Source organism: Sinocyclocheilus rhinocerous, unplaced genomic scaffold, assembly GCF_001515625.1.
Source record: "Sinocyclocheilus rhinocerous isolate Xijiao unplaced genomic scaffold, SAMN03320098_v1.1 scaffold4467, whole genome shotgun sequence".
NCBI classification, from domain to species: Eukaryota; Metazoa; Chordata; class Actinopteri; order Cypriniformes; family Cyprinidae; genus Sinocyclocheilus; species Sinocyclocheilus rhinocerous.
The window spans coordinates 165,596-185,703 of record NW_015656161.1 but is presented as its reverse complement, the minus strand read 5'-3'; the positions used below and the strand labels follow the sequence as shown (position 1 = coordinate 185,703).

The following is a 20,108-nucleotide window of genomic DNA, read 5'->3' as shown; positions in this document are numbered from 1 at the left end:
AATAATAATAATAATAATAATAATAATAATAATTGTTGTTGTCATCGTCATATTATAAATGTATTTATTTTACATATTTTATATATTTGTTTTATGGTGCAGTTTTATTGCAAAATAAATATATTTCTTAATAATAATAATAATAATAATAATATATATAACTTATTATTATTATTATTATTATTATTATATTTATTTATTCCTAAGACAGAAATGTGTTACTATTGTAATACAACCCTACTGTAAAATAAAACATGAATATTAATTAATAATAAGTATATACATTTTTTTCACAGCAGAAGTAAAATTACAATATCTGTCTTCACTTGCAAGAGTTTAACCCTCAAGCTTTTATTTTGTTGGGGGAAAAAAACAGGTTTCTGTGACAACAGGTGTACAAATGCTTCTCATTATAAATATAGTGAAATGCTGTAATCATCTGTCCCAAAAAAAAGATGGAAATTATGCAAAATGTGACAATATAGCATATCTGGAGGTGCTTTGTGTTCCTAAGCGCACATTAAACTCACAGCACATGCATTTACTGTGACTCTTGTTTTTAAAGAAGTGAATGTTGTGTGTGTTTTGTAGACGGCATATGAAGACTGGTTCATCACGCTGTACAACGTCTGCTACAGCAGTCTGCCTGTTCTCCTCGTCGGCCTTCTGGATCAGGTATCGCTTCATTACCAGCTGTGATCTGTGCAAACTGTAAAGTCACCATCAAATCACAACTTTAACTGCCTCTGTAGGATGTGAACGACAAACTGAGTTTGCGCTTCCCGAAGCTGTATCTCCCGGGGCAGCAAGGATCGCTGTTCAACTACAAGAACTTCTTCATCAGCTTGTTCCACGGCATCTTCACGTCCCTCATGATCTTCTTCATCCCGTACGGCGCGTTCCTGCAGACCATGGGACAGGACGGCGAGGCTCCGTCTGATTACCAGTCCTTCGCTGTGGTCGCAGCCTCATCGCTCATCATCACCGTCAACCTGCAGGTGCCGATCATGTGACAGCATCTCACTTCATTCTAGACTGTGACTGATTCAGTACTCAACAGAGGAGGCTCTTGTCATTGATCTAATGTGATCTTGTTTCTCGTCGCTCCAGATCTCGTTAAACACCTCCTACTGGACGTTCGTGAACTGTTTCGCGGTGCTCGGCAGTATAGCCATTTACTTTGGCGTCATGTTTGACATCCACAGCGCAGGAATCCACGTCATTTTCCCAACCACCTTCACTTTCACAGGCGGGTGATAAAGTTCTACTAACTTTTATTGCATATCTATTGATAGTTTTCATAACTCTCGTAATTCCAAAATGCTTCAAAATGAAAAATAAAAGCAGCCCATTTTCATAGGAATATAATTCAAACACTGCAGAATTAAATAATCCCTTTGTCCTATTGACTTCAAATAAAGAGAAGGCAGGCTTTTCACAGAATTGAAGAAAATTTGTAATTATTTTTGTTGTATATTTTAATTTATTAATGTAAATTACAGTCAAAACGAATTGATCAAAAATGCATAAGTAACGTAAAAATACTTGTTGCATTCAAAAGTTTGTTTAAATTTTTTTTGAATATGCATTTGATATAATTTTGAAGGTTCTTAACTATAATCCTTAACTAAATATTAAATAATTATTGCATGATATGCATGTTTTTTTTTGTTCTTTTTAGAAATTTAATTCAAAAGCTATATAATTAAATAATCACAGGTCCTTTTGCCATAAAATAATGGTCAAAAAGGCTGATTTATGATCATATATTATTTTATTTATTCTATTGTTATATTAATTTAAATAGCACTCAAACTAATTTAACAATTTTGCACAACTATTTAAATTTAAATTTTTTATGTTTTTTTATCTATATTTAAAAGAAATCTAAGCTTCTTTTACTAAACTAAATCTTCTTTTACTAACTAAAGCTATTAAAATTACTTTTAAAAAAATTTAAATAAAGCTGAAATAATATCTAAATATTAGATGGAAAAACTTAAACTAAATGAAAATTAGAAATGTTAATTTGGCAACTAAGTCTAAGCTGAAGCACTAACATGAATAACTATAAAAAAATAAATACATAAATAAAAAACTAAACTAAAGCTGAAATTAAAAATAAATGAACCTAGTATTATAAAAAAAATAAATAAAAAAAAACACTAATAAAAATGTCAAAAGGATATGATAAAAATTCTAAAAACTTAAACAAAAATGAAAATGAAAACCTGAAAATTTATTAAAAAAAATGCTAGTGATATTTAAAAGTATTAAAAAGTCATATTTAAAAAGGTGCATAACAAAATTGCTAAAAATTAAACTAAAATTACAAAGTAAACCTGAAGAAATGTAAAATAAATCCTATTTGTATAAATAAAAAAATTACAAATGTCAAATGCACAAAATAAAATTGCTAAAAATGAAACTAAAATTAAAAAGAAAACCTGAAAATACAAAAATAAATGCTAACAGTAATATTTAAAAACAAAAACTACTAAAAATGACAAAAGTGCTAATATTTAAATGAAAACAGAAATGATAAAAAAATAAACCTAATTTAAAGTATTTATAAATACTATAATAGTATATAAATAATACTAAAATCTCACATTTTGTCTGTAAGCTGACATGTACGGCACAGTTCTTTTCACGGTTTAATCTCAAACAGAGCCCGTACCGTGAGTTGGTGTGTGATGGTTGTTGTTTTGACCCGTAGGCGCGGCGTCTAACGCTCTGAGACAGCCGTACCTGTGGCTGACCATCATCCTGACGGTGGGGACCTGTCTCCTTCCCGTCATCTGCATCCAGTTCCTCTATCAGACCATCTGTCCCTCGGTCGGAGACAAGGTGAGAGCCTTCAGTCACACAGAGTGTTCAATGCAACACATGCAGAGACGCTACAGCCTCACGTTCTTCTTCCTGCAGGTCCAGAGGAACAGGAAGAAGTACGAGCTGGAGGATGAAGAAGAGGAGAAGAAGAAGAGGAAGCCAACGTTCCAGCGCGGCGGACGCTCCCGTCGCTCCGCTTATGCCTTCTCGCACTCACGCGGCTACGCCGACCTCATCGCGTCGGGACGCAGCATACGCCAGCGACCGCGTGTCCGGCCCGAGCTCAGAGAGAGCATACGAGAGGTTCCTCAGGCCGAGAACATCTGAAACCAGCCCCAGACGCTCACTACCCTGTCATATCTGAGCTGCCCACCGCAACGGGCCAATAGGAAGAGGCCAAGTGTCATTAAAGGGGAGGGACTAATGAAAGAGCCAATGGGAAATGGGGACGAAGGGCTTTAAAGGGAAAGTACAAGTAAACACTCACCGCTGACCAGGACTGGTTTTAACGTTGTGCACTGCGTACAACAAATTGTTTGTCTCAGGTTTTTTTTTTTTTACTTCAGAGTCACAATTTTGTCAAATGTATTTTTTTTTATTTTTTTGCACAAATCGAAAGAGAGAATGTGTGTTTCTAATCTCACCGCCCATTTAAATCTTGTTTTATACACTGCAGATGGGTTTTTGACTTGTTTTTCAGTAAAAATATTACAACTTTCTTAAAGCAATACATATTTAGTTTAAGATAACAATATATACAGAGAATATATTTTGAGTTGCATTTATTTTTCTCACCACCTTGACCACTTTTTCTTGCTTTAAGCTAAATAAATAAATAATGCTTAAAACCAGAAAAATCTGCCAATGAAAGATTAAACTTCATTTTAAAACAATCTGTAAAATTGATGTTATGCAATTTTGCTTCTCGTGGACATTCATCTGGTTTGATCCTTAAACAAAATGCATTTATTATAAATAAATAAATAATGCTTCAAAGCAGAAAAAAACAGACAATGAAAAATGAAACTTATTTTTAAAACTGTAAAATTACACAATTTTGCTTCTCAAGTAAAGTCATCTTGTTTGATCCTCAAGCAAAATTAATTAATTTGAAAAACAAAATAGCATAATATCAATTTTACAGAATGTTTTAAACATATTTTGTTTAAAAAGGTTTAAAAATGAAATGTTTATATATATTTTATTGAAAAACAAGGCAAAAATGCTGATTAAGAAACTGATTTTTCGCAGTGTAGTTACTACATTTGAAGACGTTTATGTTTAAATGTGAACTCGTTATGAAATGATCATCTTGATTTCCAAAATATTTGTTATCCTTTTTGCAAAATGTGCAAGCAAAGGGCTGAATCCCACAAACCTCACGATGAAATTTCCTCATGGTTGAATCTTTTCAGGGTGTCGGTGTCTCGTTCTCGATGTTGTTCCTTATGAACCGTGACAGAATGAATGAATTTAGAGTGCTGAGAACTCATGTTTACATAGATACTTCTGAGCTCATCTGTTCCTCCAGACCTCCACTGTCAGCGGAACAACCGTAAAACCTGCCTAGAGGGTCGTAGATGATTTTAATGCACTCGCTGTGGTGTTTTCTCTGATTTAATATTTCGTTGTTGTTCTGTGAGCTCATGTTAAATGGGTCGTCTCGCCATCAGTTGCTGACAGAAATATCTGTCTGCAGAAGAATGAAGCCTTAATGACGATTTGTTTTCTTCTGTCATGGAACTGACTTTGCACTTTGGTACAGGGACTTGGGAGGTGGACGCATCTTTCTCATTTTAACCCTAGTTACATGAGAACTGTTACAAGATTTTAAATAATCTACCATGTTATGATATCATTTATGAGAAAACATTATTTATTAGGCTGGTTGTTCTAAATGTGATTGTTGAATGAACGGAAAAGGCTTTATCCAGCCATATCAGTCTGACAGATTTATTGTACACCGCTCTGTGGATTGTCTGTATGTAATGTACTGTAATATACTTTGCACAAATGTCTATAAATAAAGAGTAAGATGTAAAATGTTTTGCTTTGTGTCATTGTTAATGGTAAAAAAAATCATGTTAAATGGGTCGTCTCGCCATCAGTTGCTGACAGAAATATCTGTCTGCAGAAGAATGAAGCCTTAATGACGATTTGTTTTCTTCTGTCATGGAACTGACTTTGCACTTTGGTACAGGGACTTGGGAGGTGGACGCATCTTTCTCATTTTAACCCTAGTTACATGAGAACTGTTACAAGATTTTAAATAATCTACCATGTTATGATATCATTTATGAGAAAACATTATTTATTAGGCTGGTTGTTCTAAATGTGATTGTTGAATGAACGGAAAAGGCTTTATCCAGCCATATCAGTCTGACAGATTTATTGTACACCGCTCTGTGGATTGTCTGTATGTAATGTACTGTAATATACTTTGCACAAATGTCTATAAATAAAGAGTAAGATGTAGAATGTTTGGCTTTGTGTCATTGTTAATGGTAAAAAAAACAAAACTTAATTTTGCATTGTTTATTGTTACGGTATATAAAACTAAATCATAAGAATATAATTTTTTCTATATAATTAAAATTTTTATTTTATGTATATTTTTGGATTATATTTATGTTTGAAAAAAAAAACTATTGCACATTTATTTAATCAAAAATACAGTAAAAACAGTAATATTGTGAAATATTACAATTTAAAATATTTTTTTCTTTGTTTTCTATGTAAATATATTTTAAGGTATAAAACATTTGACTGTCATTGTTGTTGTTCTGTGAGCTCATGTTAAATGGGTCGTCTCGCCATCAGTTGCTGACAGAAATATCTGTCTGCAGAAGAATGAAGCCTTAATGACGATTTGTTTTCTTCTGTCATGGAACTGACTTTGCACTTTGGTACAGGGACTTGGGAGGTGGACGCATCTTTCTCATTTTAACCCTAGTTACATGAGAACTGTTACAAGATTTTAAATAATCTACCATGTTATGATATCATTTATGAGAAAACATTATTTATTAGGCTGGTTGTTCTAAATGTGTATGTTGAATGAACGGAAAAGGCTTTATCCAGCCATATCAGTCTGACAGATTTATTGTACACCGCTCTGTGGATTGTCTGTATGTAATGTACTGTAATATACTTTGCACAAATGTCTATAAATAAAGAGTAAGATGTAAAATGTTTTGCTTTGTGTCATTGTTAATGGTAAAAAAAAAAAAAAACTTAATTTTGTATTGTGTATTGTTACTGTATATAAAACTAAATCATAAGAATATAATTTTTCTATATAATTAACATTTTTATTTTATGTATATTTTTGGATTATATTTATGTTGGAAAAAAAACTATTGCACACATTTATTTAATCAAAAATACAGTAAAAACAGTAATGTGAAATATTACAATTTAAAATATTTTTTTCTTTGTTTTCTATGTAAATATATTTTAAGGTATAAAACATTTGACTGTCATTATTTATTGTAAGAAAATAATATTTATCTTACACATTTATTACTGTATATAAAACTATAGATCATGAGAATCATTTTTCTCTATATTTAACATTTTTATTTTATGTACATTTTTGTATTATATTTGTTTTTGAAAAAAAATAATTTTTTTCTCACCAAGGCTGCATATATTTAATCAAAAATACAGTAAAAACATTTGGCTTTGTGTCATTGTAGTAATATGTATATCTTAATATTACACATTATTAATACTGTATACAAAACTATAAATCATAATAGCAGAATAACAGTTTTTCTATATAGTTAACATTTATTTTGTGTTTATGCACTATATTTGTTTTTGCTCATCGCATTGCTCATCAAGGCTGCAATGCTTCATTTTTGCGTCATATTTTATGAATACAGAAAAAACAGTAATATTGTGAAATATTGCAATTTAAAATACGAATTTTCTGTTTGAATATAATTTAAGTTTTTTATATTTTATATTTAAATAGAAAGTTCAGGAGATTCATTCATTTGATATATATATATTTTTTTTTCTTTTTTCTTTTTTCTTTTTTTTCTTTTTTTCTTTTTTTTTTATAAATGTCGTTACTGTCACTTTTGATTAATTTAATGCCCTCCTGCAGAATAAAAGTATTGATTTCTTTTTAAAATATCTTACTGACCCTAATTTTTTTTATTTTATATTTATATACTTTATATTTAATGTTACAAAAAAGTATACACTACGAAAGTAAGTAAACAAACTCGGTTTGTAGCATATCTGGTTCATTAACAAAAGTTCTGAGAATTTATATTAATTATATATTAGGCTAATTCGTTTAGAATTGTAATTAATATTCATGAGGCAGATTCTCCGCCTCGGTCTGATTGGAGCGTTATTGTGCGCGTGCTCGGCGAGGTGAGATGTCACGAGCGTCAGTGGCGACGTGGAGACGCAGAGCTAATAGAGTCAATACAGCCTCAACTTCCACTGTCAAAAACGCTCTACTGGACATTTACCATCACTAATTACAACTCGTTTACTTTCATTCGTCTGAGAACACATAGGCACCTGTCTAGAGAACCGCGAGTAGCTTTTGTGAGGCGCTGTCTAATCTTACATTCATCAGGTAAGTTTTGCTGGCCGTTAGCTTGCTAGCATAGAAGCTAACGGGTTTACAATGGATTTCTCCATTCACTCTAGTCTGCAGGCTAATTGTTGCTAGGTGTATAACTACCTGGATACTTATTAACTTCTACGCTGGCAGTTGCGTGCCGAAAAATAGTCATATAGAGTTAATATTTAACCATATTGTAGTTATTTTGTTCGCGGTGGGTATAAAAGCTGTGAAGTGAGTAATTTGACAGTTTCTGGAAGGCAGTTAGCTGAGGAAAGCCCAATCTGTCAAAGTAAATGAACAAGCTAAATTAATTTCGATGTGCATATTATAAATCAGTCTTTACTAACTGTGTGAATTCATAATTAGTGTGTGTATATTATCTATACAGTGGAGTGTTTGTATTTACTGTCTACTTATCTAAACTCCCAGAGTCCTGCAGGCGTTGAACTAGTTTCCTTGTTTTCTGTAGGCCATTCATTAGGTACCTATCTACCTGTAGTCTTTTGTCACCTGTAATGTTGATAGCAGTGCTGGATTGCATTGGATTAATTATTGATTTCAGTCTTTGTGTTTACAGTAACATTGAATGAAATGGCAAGATTTTTTGCACCTTTTTGCATCATGGTTGTTTGTGCATTTTTGATGGAATTTAAACAATTTAAACAAGGAAAACTTAAACAATTTTTATTGACCTATAGGTCATATTTTACTATGTTTAGTGTGTAAAAATGGACTCTTGTTACGGTTAAATGAAAAAACATACATATAAATATATGTACATTTTATATCAGTCATTTAATACTAAAACAGAAAGAATTCTCACTGAAATTGTAGAAATTCTATATTATATATAAAAAACATGTATTATGCTGCTTTTATACTCATTTTAATAACAAATAAAAACACTAATATTACAGTATTGAAATTTACTTTTCAGAAAGAAGTAACTCAGATCTGGATGTATTATATTAAAAGAATTGGCGTGAAAATGTGCTTAATTGTCAAGGAAAGCGATGTCTTGAATACATTTTCTTTATGCAAAATATAATTTTTAAATGTTATCTGTCAGATTAGTGGCTTACACATATGATATTGACTTCTTGTTGTGAAATTTGCTTCTTTGATTTCATAATGTAAATGCCGTTTGATTGGTTGGAAAATGATTATTATGGAATGGATCTACATCAGTGGCTTTCTTTAGGTGTGTGAGTAACAAAGCTGCTTTCACCTGAAGATGTAAATGAACTTCCTTGTAAGTCAAGAGAGTTCACATCATCTTCTGTGATCAGAACAGACTTAATATGAACCAGGATGTTTAACCAAAACCTGCTTTATGGCAGCTTCAGAGACACAATTTCACAATCCTCATCAGGGAATGTGATACAATGGCACGTGACGTCAACAATGTGTGTGTAAAGGGTGTGTGCTTAACAAAGAGGTGTGTGTGTGTGTGTGTGTAGGGCTCTGTCTACCCATCAAACCCGTTTCATGTGTGTTGACTCTTGCTAAAGCGTATAGTGTAATCAGGTGTAAATTTAAATGTTAATTTAGAACCTAAAATATTCTTCCTTAGGTGACTGAAAAACAGGCCTCATTAGTCAAACTAATGAAAACGTATTTCTCCCATGATCCTCCAGGTTTTGCTCGGCTGATGATGAGGCTCTGAGGAAGTCTCTGGTGGTTTCCGGGGGCGATGGGTGCAAACACCAGTCAGGTGAGCGACCTGTCAGAGAGCCAGAGCATCCGCACTCTGATTGGTCCAGACGCCATATCAGAGAATGAGCCCTTCTGGAACCAGCTGATCTCATTCACCTTCACCAGCCCCACCTGCAGGTGAGGCGCTTCTCCGACCCCCATCACTGATGTCCCATACACTCATTCATTCGGATGCAAACTTGGCACCTTTCAGTGAAAATGTGCTGTTCTGCCTCAGAAATAGGTCATTTGTGTGATTTGTGAAGATCTGATGAGTTGCTTAGATGTGAGGGGGGGGGGTTATGTGAGGATTCACAAATGATGAGCATTAAACGCTGATCCACACGACTGAAAGAGCGCTGTTTGTTTGGATCTTGCATTTGAAAATGCAATGTGCCAAAAATATTCCTAAATGTGGAATTTATCAATAAAAATATCTCCCTGCAGTTTTCTGCCAAAATAAAAACTCTAAAGGCCGTTTCACACTGAGCGCGATGTGAAAAAGCGAGGCCATTCGCTGATGTTCGTTGCTTTCACACCGAGCACGAAACGATTGATCGCCTTCTGCTAATTCACGCCTGCACGCTAGGTGGTGCCGACCAGCAATGCATTTTTACTCAGATATGTATCTCATATATGGATTTAACATCGTCCACTGCTCAATATACAGCATTAAATATAGCTAAATAAAGTTTGGTTCTACGCCAGAAACACAAACTATCTATAATGCTTACAAGAAAACATCTTAAAATATAAATATAAGTACAATTAGCATCAAGCCACATATGATGCGATTTCAATTTTTCCTTTCTCTTTGGAGTGTTACAAGCTCTTGGTGCATAAAGAAGATCTGTAAAGTTGCAAAGACTAAAGTCTCAAATCCAAATATATTCTTTATAAAAGTTAAGATTTGTCCACGCCCTCGTTTACATTTTTCATTTACACATGAAATATGAAAGCAAATAGACATATGATTATGACGATATAGTTTCTGTATTAATAATTAATATTATTATTAATAATAATAAAATGGTAACAAGAAGTTATTATTATTATTATTATTATTATTTGTATAGTGAAATTGAACGGGTTCCATAAAAACAACAATGAATGTGGCTTGAGAAAACAATGAGGGGATTTTTTTAACTGCTTAAAAAATCTGGAGAAAGTCTAGGGTGCGCTCAGGTTCATCTTCTGCTCTCTCAGTGTGGAGGTTATATGAGGGATGGACACCAGAGGGCGACAGAGCATCTCACATCACAAACACTAATTTCAGCGTCTCTTGCTTTTATAGAAATGTTCATGTTGATTCAATGTGTTGATCTGAATTATTCAGTGTTTGCTCAAATATGGTATGTGTTTCATGTCATTTCACATAATTCCCATGTTTTCGTTGTTAAGAACTATTAGATGTGTAAAGCTGTTGTCAATGATTTAACTAATTTAACTGCATAAAAACTAGGTCTGTGCGTGAAATGGTAAAATAGTGATTTCTGATGTCTTGACCACCTCAGCTGTATCTAGTATTTACATTTTTCATTTACACATGAAATATGAAAGCAAATAGACATATGATTATGACGATATAGTTTCTGTATGTGTTTTGTATGCAGCTCATGGTAATTTTATAACAAAAAATTTCACGCCACGAATGATCGCGCCTGGTGTAAATAGCCCCATAGGGATCTATTGTTTCGATTCAAAAGCGTCATCGTGCCGAATTTTCGCTTTCAGTGTGAAAAGCCCTTAAGGGTACCGTTTGAAAGCAAAGAAATTAAGGCAGACATAAATATTAGTATTGAAATTTGACTGTTGTTCTGTAAAATAAATTTACAGTACAATAGTATAATTGCTATACTAATATATATATATATATATATATATATATATATATATGTGTCCTTATTAATAATTAATATTATTATTAATAATAATAAAATGGTAACAAGAAGTTATTATTATTATTATTATTATTATTTGTATAGTGAAATTGAACGGGTTCCATAAAAACAACAATGAATGTGGCTTGAGAAAACAATGAGGGGATTTTTTTAACTGCTTAAAAAATCTGGAGAAAGTCTAGGGTGCGCTCAGGTTCATCTTCTGCTCTCTCAGTGTGGAGGTTATATGAGGGATGGACACCAGAGGGCGACAGAGCATCTCACATCACAAACACTAATTTCAGCGTCTCTTGCTTTTATAGAAATGTTCATGTTGATTCAGTGTGTTGATCTGAATTATTCAGTGTTTGCTCAAATATGGTATGTGTTTCATGTCATTTCACATAATTCCCATGTTTTCGTTGTTAAGAACTATTAGATGTGTAAAGCTGTTGTCAATGATTTAACTAATTTAACTGCATAAAAACTAGGTCTGTGCGTGAAATGGTAAAATAGTGATTTCTGATGTCTTGACCACCTCAGCTGTATCTAGTAAAAATCATACAGACATATCAGACAGAACCTGTTGAATTGTTATTCAGTTCATTGCAGTGAGTAACTTCTTTGAATAATTTATCTGTACCCTACATTTTGCATGTATGCAACCTAGAGTTAGAATAATAACCTGATTTACTTAATGTTTAGGTTTATCTATTGTTAATTATTTATTGAGCATTGCTTTCCTTTATCATATCGCAGTAAGTGAGGCCGTCTTTCACACTCACATCTCTTGACCATGTGAAATTCGCTTTGATATTCCTCTCATCTGATGATTATCTCTCTGTCTGTGTGTTTGCAGTGCTGATGCTAAACTCCTGGAGGAGGCTGTCGTCCCGCTTGCCAAGACTCTGAGTATGTGTGTTTGTATAATTTACTGCCGTTTCATTACAGCCGTCTGTACAAAGAGACGCATGCTGATTTTAAACCCACTGTCTTGTGAAATAAAGGTCTGTAATTTCAGACTCTGTGCGCATGAAGCCACATGATTCAAATGATTACCGATCCCAAGCCCACTCTGCTTTTATACTGTACTGTATGTAATTTATTGTTCGAGCCGTTTTTTAATCATTCTGTTGATCTGGTTAAGTAGCTCTTATCATGAACACCCTAAAGATGGGAAGCGATGTTTGGTGTGTTTGATCATCTGTCTGTGTCCCTTCTAGTTCAGAACAACCCCAGGTCCGGGAACTTCGGGGCGTTGGTGAGAGTTTTTCTCAGCAGAACCAAAGAACTGAAGATTTCCACAGAATGCCAAGAGTAAGTGAGATACGTCTTCAATAATGTGTGCATATAAGAGTTGTATGTATTTTTAAATGTTCATTTGTGAAAAATGTTTTTTTTTCTGTTTTCACTTTAATTGTAAAAAATTTTTGTTGTAATTTTGTGGTGTTTTTGTTATTTTTATTAGTGTTTTTTTATGTTTATATGTTTTAGTACATAAGTTATTTTCGTACATCAGGTTAAACTAAATACAAATAAGAAACGCCTCTTTGGTAAATAGCTGAAATAAAATATTTTTTTTCCCCTTCATATTTAATTTTATTCCAGTTAACACTTATTTTATTTCATTTCAAGTGACATTTTTTTTATGATTTAGTTATAATTAACAATAATCACCCTGGTAGCAGTGCATATACAACTTGTCGCATCTTAATATATATTCACTATAAAAGTGGTTTTGTGTGTGAAAGCGGCTTTGTTTGTGGTTCTCAGATGGTCAGAAGGTCTGTGAGATTTTGAGAAACATATTCTTTATAAGCATCTTTTCCCACACAGGCTTTCCGTGACATTCATTAGTCACTATACCGTTAGGATGTTTTCTGATATGATTTTCCCATGGGAATAGCAGCGGTGCAGCCCATGGCGTCATACACACACACACACACACACACCGCCAGAGCTGATGTTTGTGCTCAAAGTGTTGCTGTAGCATAAATCCAGAGCAGCGAGTGACCCACCGCCCCTACAGCGCACACATGTGAACCGTCAGCCTGAGAGAATATTTATATGATCTGCTCTCATCTCAACTGTGCAGACATCACACTTCTGATCCAGACTCAGCTGATGCACTCCAAAAAAATATCAAGGCCTAAAATTAAGATTTATCTATTTGAATTGCATATAAAATTTCCAACCATTTGGATTGCACAGTTTTAACATAAACTTATAAACCTAATGCAATGCAATGCAATGCATACATAAATGAAATGGCTAAGATTTCTGTCATAATACCAATAAACTGAATGTGTTTTAAATACACAATAACCAGATTTATATATTTGTCATCAATAAATCCAAATGGTTTCAATCTCACATTTTAAATAATTGAATATTGCTCGTTCTACAGCAAGCCAGTAGAATTGATCATACAAGATGTACCCATGTATATTTATTGTATGTGATATTTGTAGGTGTTCCTTGACTGTAAAGCATATTTATTAGAGTGTCCTACTTTAAATGTTACTAGGAAATGTTTGTACTCAAAGTAAAATAATAGACATTAAAAAAAGTTTCTCCTGGGAAAATATTAGAATTTTTGTTAAATATCAATTTGAGAAAAACAAATATTTATTTATGTAAAAATTGTTTAATTATTTCATACAACTCACTGAAGTATTGTTATTAAGACTATTTTAAATCTTATTATTTTAGAGGTTTTTGGAGCCATGAATATAGCTTTTGATCCTGATATGGCCTAAAATGATAAATAAATTCCTGGCTAGCCATTTTAACTGGAATAAATGTAATTGTTTTCACAATTAACAGATTTATGCTTATTCTAAGCAATTTTAATGTAGTTTGGAAATATGATTATTTAAATAAAATCAAATAGATGCAAATAGATAATAATAAACTATAATAAACCATGCAGTGATTTTTTTTTTTTTTGGTGCAAAAACTTATCCGTTGCATTTATATATGACTGACAAATGAGCATTAAATTAAGTTTATAGTTTGTCAAAATGTGTCACCAAAGTGGATGGAAATTTTCAAATTTGAATACATAAACACTAAATTTCTCATTTTTGAGTGCTCATAGCTATAGATATGAGCTGTTTCTCTGTTAATCAAAGTGTGATTGCTACAGCGGCCTGACAGTCTGTATGTGTGTTGGTTTTGTAAAGGATGATCCAAAACCACTGACAGGGTGAAGCCGTGTGTGTGTTTTGAACATGAACCACAGGGTGAAGTCTTGGTGTGTGTGTGTGTGTGTGTGTAAGATGTTCAGCCACAGTTCACAGGCTGCTGTAGATCAGTAATTATCTCTGACTCTCTCTTTCTCTCTCTCTAGTCAGTTGTTCATCTGGCAGGCCCATAATGCTTTGTTCCTGGTGCGCTGTTTGCTGAAGGTCTTCATCAGGGAGATGAATGAAGAAGAGCTGCACTTACAGTTCTCCTACCAGGAGAGGGCGCCGGGAACCTACGGTATCACATACACTCAAATGAATCGCTTTCACTATATTAATTCCTTTGTCCTCACAAGTCAGTTTTTACATGTTTCATTATATTTGGACCTTACAAATATAGTTGAACTGGTACACACAAACACATTGAGAATCTATAGACTTCTGTTGTTTTTTTTGGTCACACTTTGCGTGAGCTAACAATGAGTAATGGATATGTTTTACAGAATTTATTAATCTTTGTTAATGTTAGTTATTAAAAATACTATTCTTCATTGTTTGCTCATGTTACATAATACATTTATATTTGCAGAGGTTCCAAGATGAAAGTTTTGTCAGATTAACTAACTTTCAGAGACAGTGTATAAGTATAACTTGGGGTAAAGCTTAGGGAAAGCTAGTTATAATTAGCCCAGACTAGTGCTAACTCTAACTTTGTCATTTTAATATATGAAGTAACATATTGTTAGTCCATTATGAAGCTGTTTTCCTCATTAGGATCACAGGGTACCCACAATGTCAGCTTTTGTGGTTGTATTATTTTGTGGGAATATCTGATGTCCATTAAGAAAGCTCACACACATCAGTGCCATTTTAATATTATTTATATTATATTTTATACTACAGTTTTAATTAATATTTGGAATTGACTTGAATTTTTTATATTTTCAGTTTTTAATTTAAATTTAATTTTTTAATAATTTTGTTGTTCTTTTGTAGTTTTTATTAGTATTTTTAAAATATTGCTATTCATTTAGGTTTAATTTAAGTTTAATTAAGTTTTATTTTTAGTTCAGTTTTAGAATTTATTTATTTGTAGTACTAATTTTCGTATATTTTAAACTAGTTTTCTAATTTTTCTATTTTATTTTTCAGCTTTATTGTAATGAATTAAAATGTTTTTTAATCGTTTTTATTATAGTTTTAGTTAATGATAATAACCCTGACACACATTTCCAATGACAAAAGAAGATAAAGTTAGTGTTTTGAAAGTCTGTTTCAGCATCAGAGTAAGACATGTGGGCCTGGGTTTATGTCCCGATGTTTTTCCTCCTCCAGTGTCTTCTCTCAAATTGTACTTCTCAATAATAAAGGCCAAAAGGCAAAAATAATAGAGCTTTTTCAGCACTAGAGCATTTGTGTGTGGTAAAGACTCTATCTGGGTTTGGTCCATCTGTCTGTCTGTCAATCCTGACAGCTTCTCAGTTGTTTGATGTGTCACAACCCTCAATGCTGCCACATCTGAGCATGCACGTCATCTCTGACCAATCAGAATGAGCATCATACCTAAAGTAACTTCTCATAGACTGTATTTACATTACTGACGTGTGTTTACAGACTCCATCTGTGAGGATCTTCTGGAGGAGCTGGCCTGTAATTTGGTGCATCTCATCGTCGAAGTGCCGCTTCTGTGAGTACCGGAGAAGAACTGTTTGTGTGTTTTTGTTCTGGATTTCTCTGTCTTGCAAATACTAAGTGATGAAGTATGTCTCAGTGTGAGAGGGAGGTGTGCGTGTGTTATTGTCATGATATGTGACGGGTCTCTCACGTACAAGCCTGTGAAGGTCAACTCTGACTCAAACAATGAGGTGTCACTGTCATTTACACACAAATATATTTTCCAACATTTGTCCATGAAGTTCCAAGAAGTTAAATGTAGGACTGTTAATAACTTTGAGAATAATTATAAACAAATTAGTATCATCCCCACATGATGTGAGCTACGTTTAATGGAACTCAGAAATGAAAATATACTCACCCTCAGGTCATCCAAGATGTGGATGAGTTTGTTTCTTCATCAGATTTGGAGAAATGTAGCATTCCATCACTTGCTCACCAATGGATGCTCTGCAGTGAATGGGTGCCGTCAGAATGAGAGTCCAAACAGCTGATAAAAACATCACAATAATCCACAAGTAATCCACACCTGTCCAGTTTATCAGATAACGTCTTGCGAAGCAAAAAGCTGCATGTTCGTTAGAAACAAATCCATCAGTAAGACGTTTTTAACTTTGAACTGTTGCTTCCGGCTAAAATACATGTTTCTCCAGTGATAAAGTCTTGTCTGAATCAGGAGAGAAATCTGCACAGATCAAACACCATTTACAAGCTGAAACAGTGCAAAACAGCTCTAAAGAAATATGTGGGTGGATTTTGACGGGATGGACTTTTTCACTGGAGGAAGCATTATTATGGATTATGGATTTATATTTTGTCCAGAAGCGATGGTTTAAAGTTAAAAGACCTTAATGATGGATTTGTTTCTTACAAACACACAGATTTTGACTTCACAGGGTGTTAACTGATGGACTGGAGTGGTGTGGATTACTTGTGGATTATTGTGATTGTTTTTATCAGCTGTTTGGACTCTCATTCTGACGGCACCCATTCACTGCAGAGGATCCACTGGTGAGCAAGTGATGGAATGCTACATTTCTCCAAATATGATGAAGAAACAAACCCATCTACATCTTGGATGGCCTGAGGGTGAGTACATTTTTAGCAACTTTTCATTTTTGGTTGAAATATTCCTTTAAAATAATATTTTACTCGTGGCACAAAACATAAACATGCTTTTTTTCCACACTCCCTTTCCGTTTTTTGAAAGTTGCAGCTGTTTCTCCACTCTCCCTGAGCGCCCATGTGTCCCGTCAGACCTCTGTGTGACCCGCTGTCATTTACACACCTGAGTGGAGGACACCTTCATGCATGAAGCCATGATTTATTGAGTGACGCCCCTTCACACACACATAAACACAGCGGCACAGGAGTTCTGCATTATTCAGCTCTCCTTCTGCGTAGTTCTAGTGTTTTTATGTATTTAAAGGACAGATTGATTTATCTGCTCTCATGAATGTCGATCTGTTTGTCATGTTCTAGAGTGTCCTTGTGTTCCACCCAGTCTATAACGAAAACCGTATTAAAGACAGATGAGTTGTGCAATGCTGATGTTGAAAAAAATGTTGATGGATGTGTGTGAATGTGTATCTCATCAATTAAATTGCCCCTGTTTACCTTATTAATACACATTAGTGATCTCATTAAGCATGAGTGCACATTATTCCAACAATAAAAACGCAATACTTTTAAAAAAAAAATTGATAATTCAAGTCATCGAGTCAAGCAGTTAGTGCACTCGTTCCAAGTTGGCAGGACATAAAGGTTCAAATCTGGCATGTCTTTACACTGCCTAGATCAATAAATATGCCAGATATAATTACCTTCAAAAATAACCAAATTAAGTGATAAAGTTTTGACAAACGAAGAGACAAAATTGAAAATGATATTGTGAATTTGAATTATGAATGGTAATGTGATCAGATTGTTTGGGTCATGTTTTGCAATTTTTCATCTCTTCATATTCATATTTTATTTGAGATTAATTTATTTTAATATTTCATTTTATGTATTTTAATATTTATACTACATTTATATTGAATAATTATTAATAATTATAAAATTATTTAGTTTTCTACATTGTATAATGCATCATTAATTAATTAATTAATATTTATTTATTTATTTATTAATATGTATAAACAATTTTCTGTACATTTTGTGGTGAAATATGACCTGGATATGTCTGAGATTTGTGTGAGATTCACACAAATATAATTATTTATTGAATATTTGTGTCTGTTACAGTATTGTTTGCAAAGTTTTCTAAAAGCAATATAAGTTGCCTTCAAAAACTATAGATTATATAAAAAAGAGATTATCATCAGTGTTAGTCAACATTTGCATAGAGACGATCTTGACAAATGAAGAGACTTGAGTTTGCAAATCAGAAAGCCTTGAGAACTGACGGAGAAAGTGAGGAACGTCACGTAAACATGATTGCAAGTTTTAAGCGGGTTTGAAATAAAGCGTGTTCTTTTTGCTGGCTCACATGTGTAAGTGGATTGCGTCGCAGTTGTGTTGTAACAGAGTTCAGTCTGCTGTTGTTGTCCCGTGTCTGTTTTTGTTGCCGTTTGTCTCGTTTCCTTGCTACGTGCTGACTGAGAGAAGTCACATTCAGAGCCCCGGCTCGCTGGTTCCTACGTGGTTTTGAGTGATTCTGTAGCTGGAGACAGGATTCTTATCATGCTGTTGTGAAGGATATTGTGAAATGTAGCTCAAATTACCACACAGATCAAAACAAGAAATAAAATAGCTGCAGAGTTACAGTACAGTAGAGCGTTTATACTGTGCATGATGATGTTTCTGATCAACCAGAAACCATTTACGGGTCGTTCCAAGCCCGTATGACACTCTTTCTACTGTTAAACACAGAAGATAATGTTTAGCTGCATACAATGAAAGTATACATGCAATGAAAGGATGTAAATTAACCATAAAGGAAGTCCATGTGACCTCAACTGAAGGAACCGGCTGAAATTTAAGGCTCACAATTTTGCATTTCATCACTTTCCAATGGAAAAAAACACATTCACCTTTGACAAAACACTTTTTATCATAGATGTAACAGTTTTGTATTGATAAATTCTGTTATGGTGACATATGTTATTTTAATCATTAATCATGTTATTTTTAATCAATGTTGCTAAACATTGTTTATGAGATGTTTTTCTGTGCTCTTTTTTTTTGGAGATGCATGTCTGTCATTTGACAATATTCAAAACTTTACAAAATATGTGAGAGCCGAGGCTGTTATAATAATTTAGCAAATGTCATATGTGAAATTATGAATCTGCTAAGTTCTGTTGAAATAATTTGCATTTGTAGTTAAAAAAAGGCCAACATGGAATCTGCGCATACAGATTTCTGTAGAACTGGAAGACCCATTATTCATGTCCCTTATCCCTAGTGTGTTTATTACATTTTTTGTAGTAAAGTCATCTCAGTTTAGCACATTTGACCTTGTTTAAGCCTATTACTCAGAATTCTGCAGATTTTCTCTCGAAGAGTCCATATTTTCAACATGAAAACGCCCATCTGGGCCGAGTCAAGTCCAACTCAAAATCATCTGAAAGCCCCTTACTGTGTTGCATTTTTTGTAGTGCACCTTTATTTTCAGTTGCAACTTGTTTTGTAATAAGTTGAACTTAATAATCAAAACAATTCAAAGCATTACAATAAAATTGGAAAAAATAGTATTAGTTATGATTTAATGTGTTGTTAGGCCCAGTTTGTGGAGTTTGGTTGTTCTGTGTTGCAAAACAGAATCCAGCAATAAACACTGCATGTGTTTGTGTGAATGTGCAGTCGTGTGTGTGTGTGTGTGTGTGTGTGTGTGTGTGTGTCTAAAAAGTAAAAGGGAATCATGCCAAGTGACATCACAGAACTGGGAAGTGGAAGTGAAGTGAGAAATCTGAAGGAAGGAAATGAGGGATAATAGAAAAAAAGAGAGATTGTTCTATTGATGTGTGTGCGTGTGTGTGTGTGTGTGTGCGTGTGCTATATTGTGAATGTGATAAATAATAATATGATCTGTTAGTCTAGGTCATATTTCACCATTTTACATTTCACTTAGAAAATGATGCCACAATGTATAACATTTTAATGGTCATAAAATGTTTAATTTGAATGCTTATAAAATGCATAATTTTGTAAAATTTTGTTTAGTTTTTTGTTTTGTTTTATTTGTGGGTGGTTTTTTTTGCTTTGTTTAAAAAAAAAAAAAAAAAAGTTTTTTTTTTTTTTTTT

General features: G+C 33.4%; 2 protein-coding genes across 2 annotated transcripts in view; both read left to right on the top strand.

Annotated features, from left to right (window-relative positions):
* The window catches only part of LOC107719682 (phospholipid-transporting ATPase IC-like), a 23,297-nt gene extending 19,639 nt beyond the window's left edge, over positions 1 to 3,658 (top strand). The window contains 5 exon segments of the mRNA XM_016527163.1: positions 592 to 675; positions 753 to 998; positions 1,111 to 1,249; positions 2,720 to 2,850; positions 2,929 to 3,658. Coding sequence (XP_016382649.1) covers positions 592 to 675; positions 753 to 998; positions 1,111 to 1,249; positions 2,720 to 2,850; positions 2,929 to 3,159 — 831 coding nt within the window. The 3' untranslated portion in view covers positions 3,160 to 3,658.
* A 3,557-nt stretch (positions 3,659 to 7,215) lies between these two features.
* LOC107719680 (dymeclin-like) overlaps positions 7,216 to 20,108 on the top strand; it is a 72,405-nt gene continuing 59,512 nt past the window's right edge. The window contains exons 1-6 of the mRNA XM_016527160.1: positions 7,216 to 7,432; positions 9,061 to 9,256; positions 11,858 to 11,910; positions 12,222 to 12,315; positions 14,351 to 14,484; positions 15,801 to 15,873. Of these exons, the coding sequence (XP_016382646.1) occupies positions 9,117 to 9,256; positions 11,858 to 11,910; positions 12,222 to 12,315; positions 14,351 to 14,484; positions 15,801 to 15,873 (494 nt within the window). The 5' untranslated portion in view covers positions 7,216 to 7,432; positions 9,061 to 9,116. The remainder of the gene's footprint in view (positions 7,433 to 9,060; positions 9,257 to 11,857; positions 11,911 to 12,221; positions 12,316 to 14,350; positions 14,485 to 15,800; positions 15,874 to 20,108) is intronic.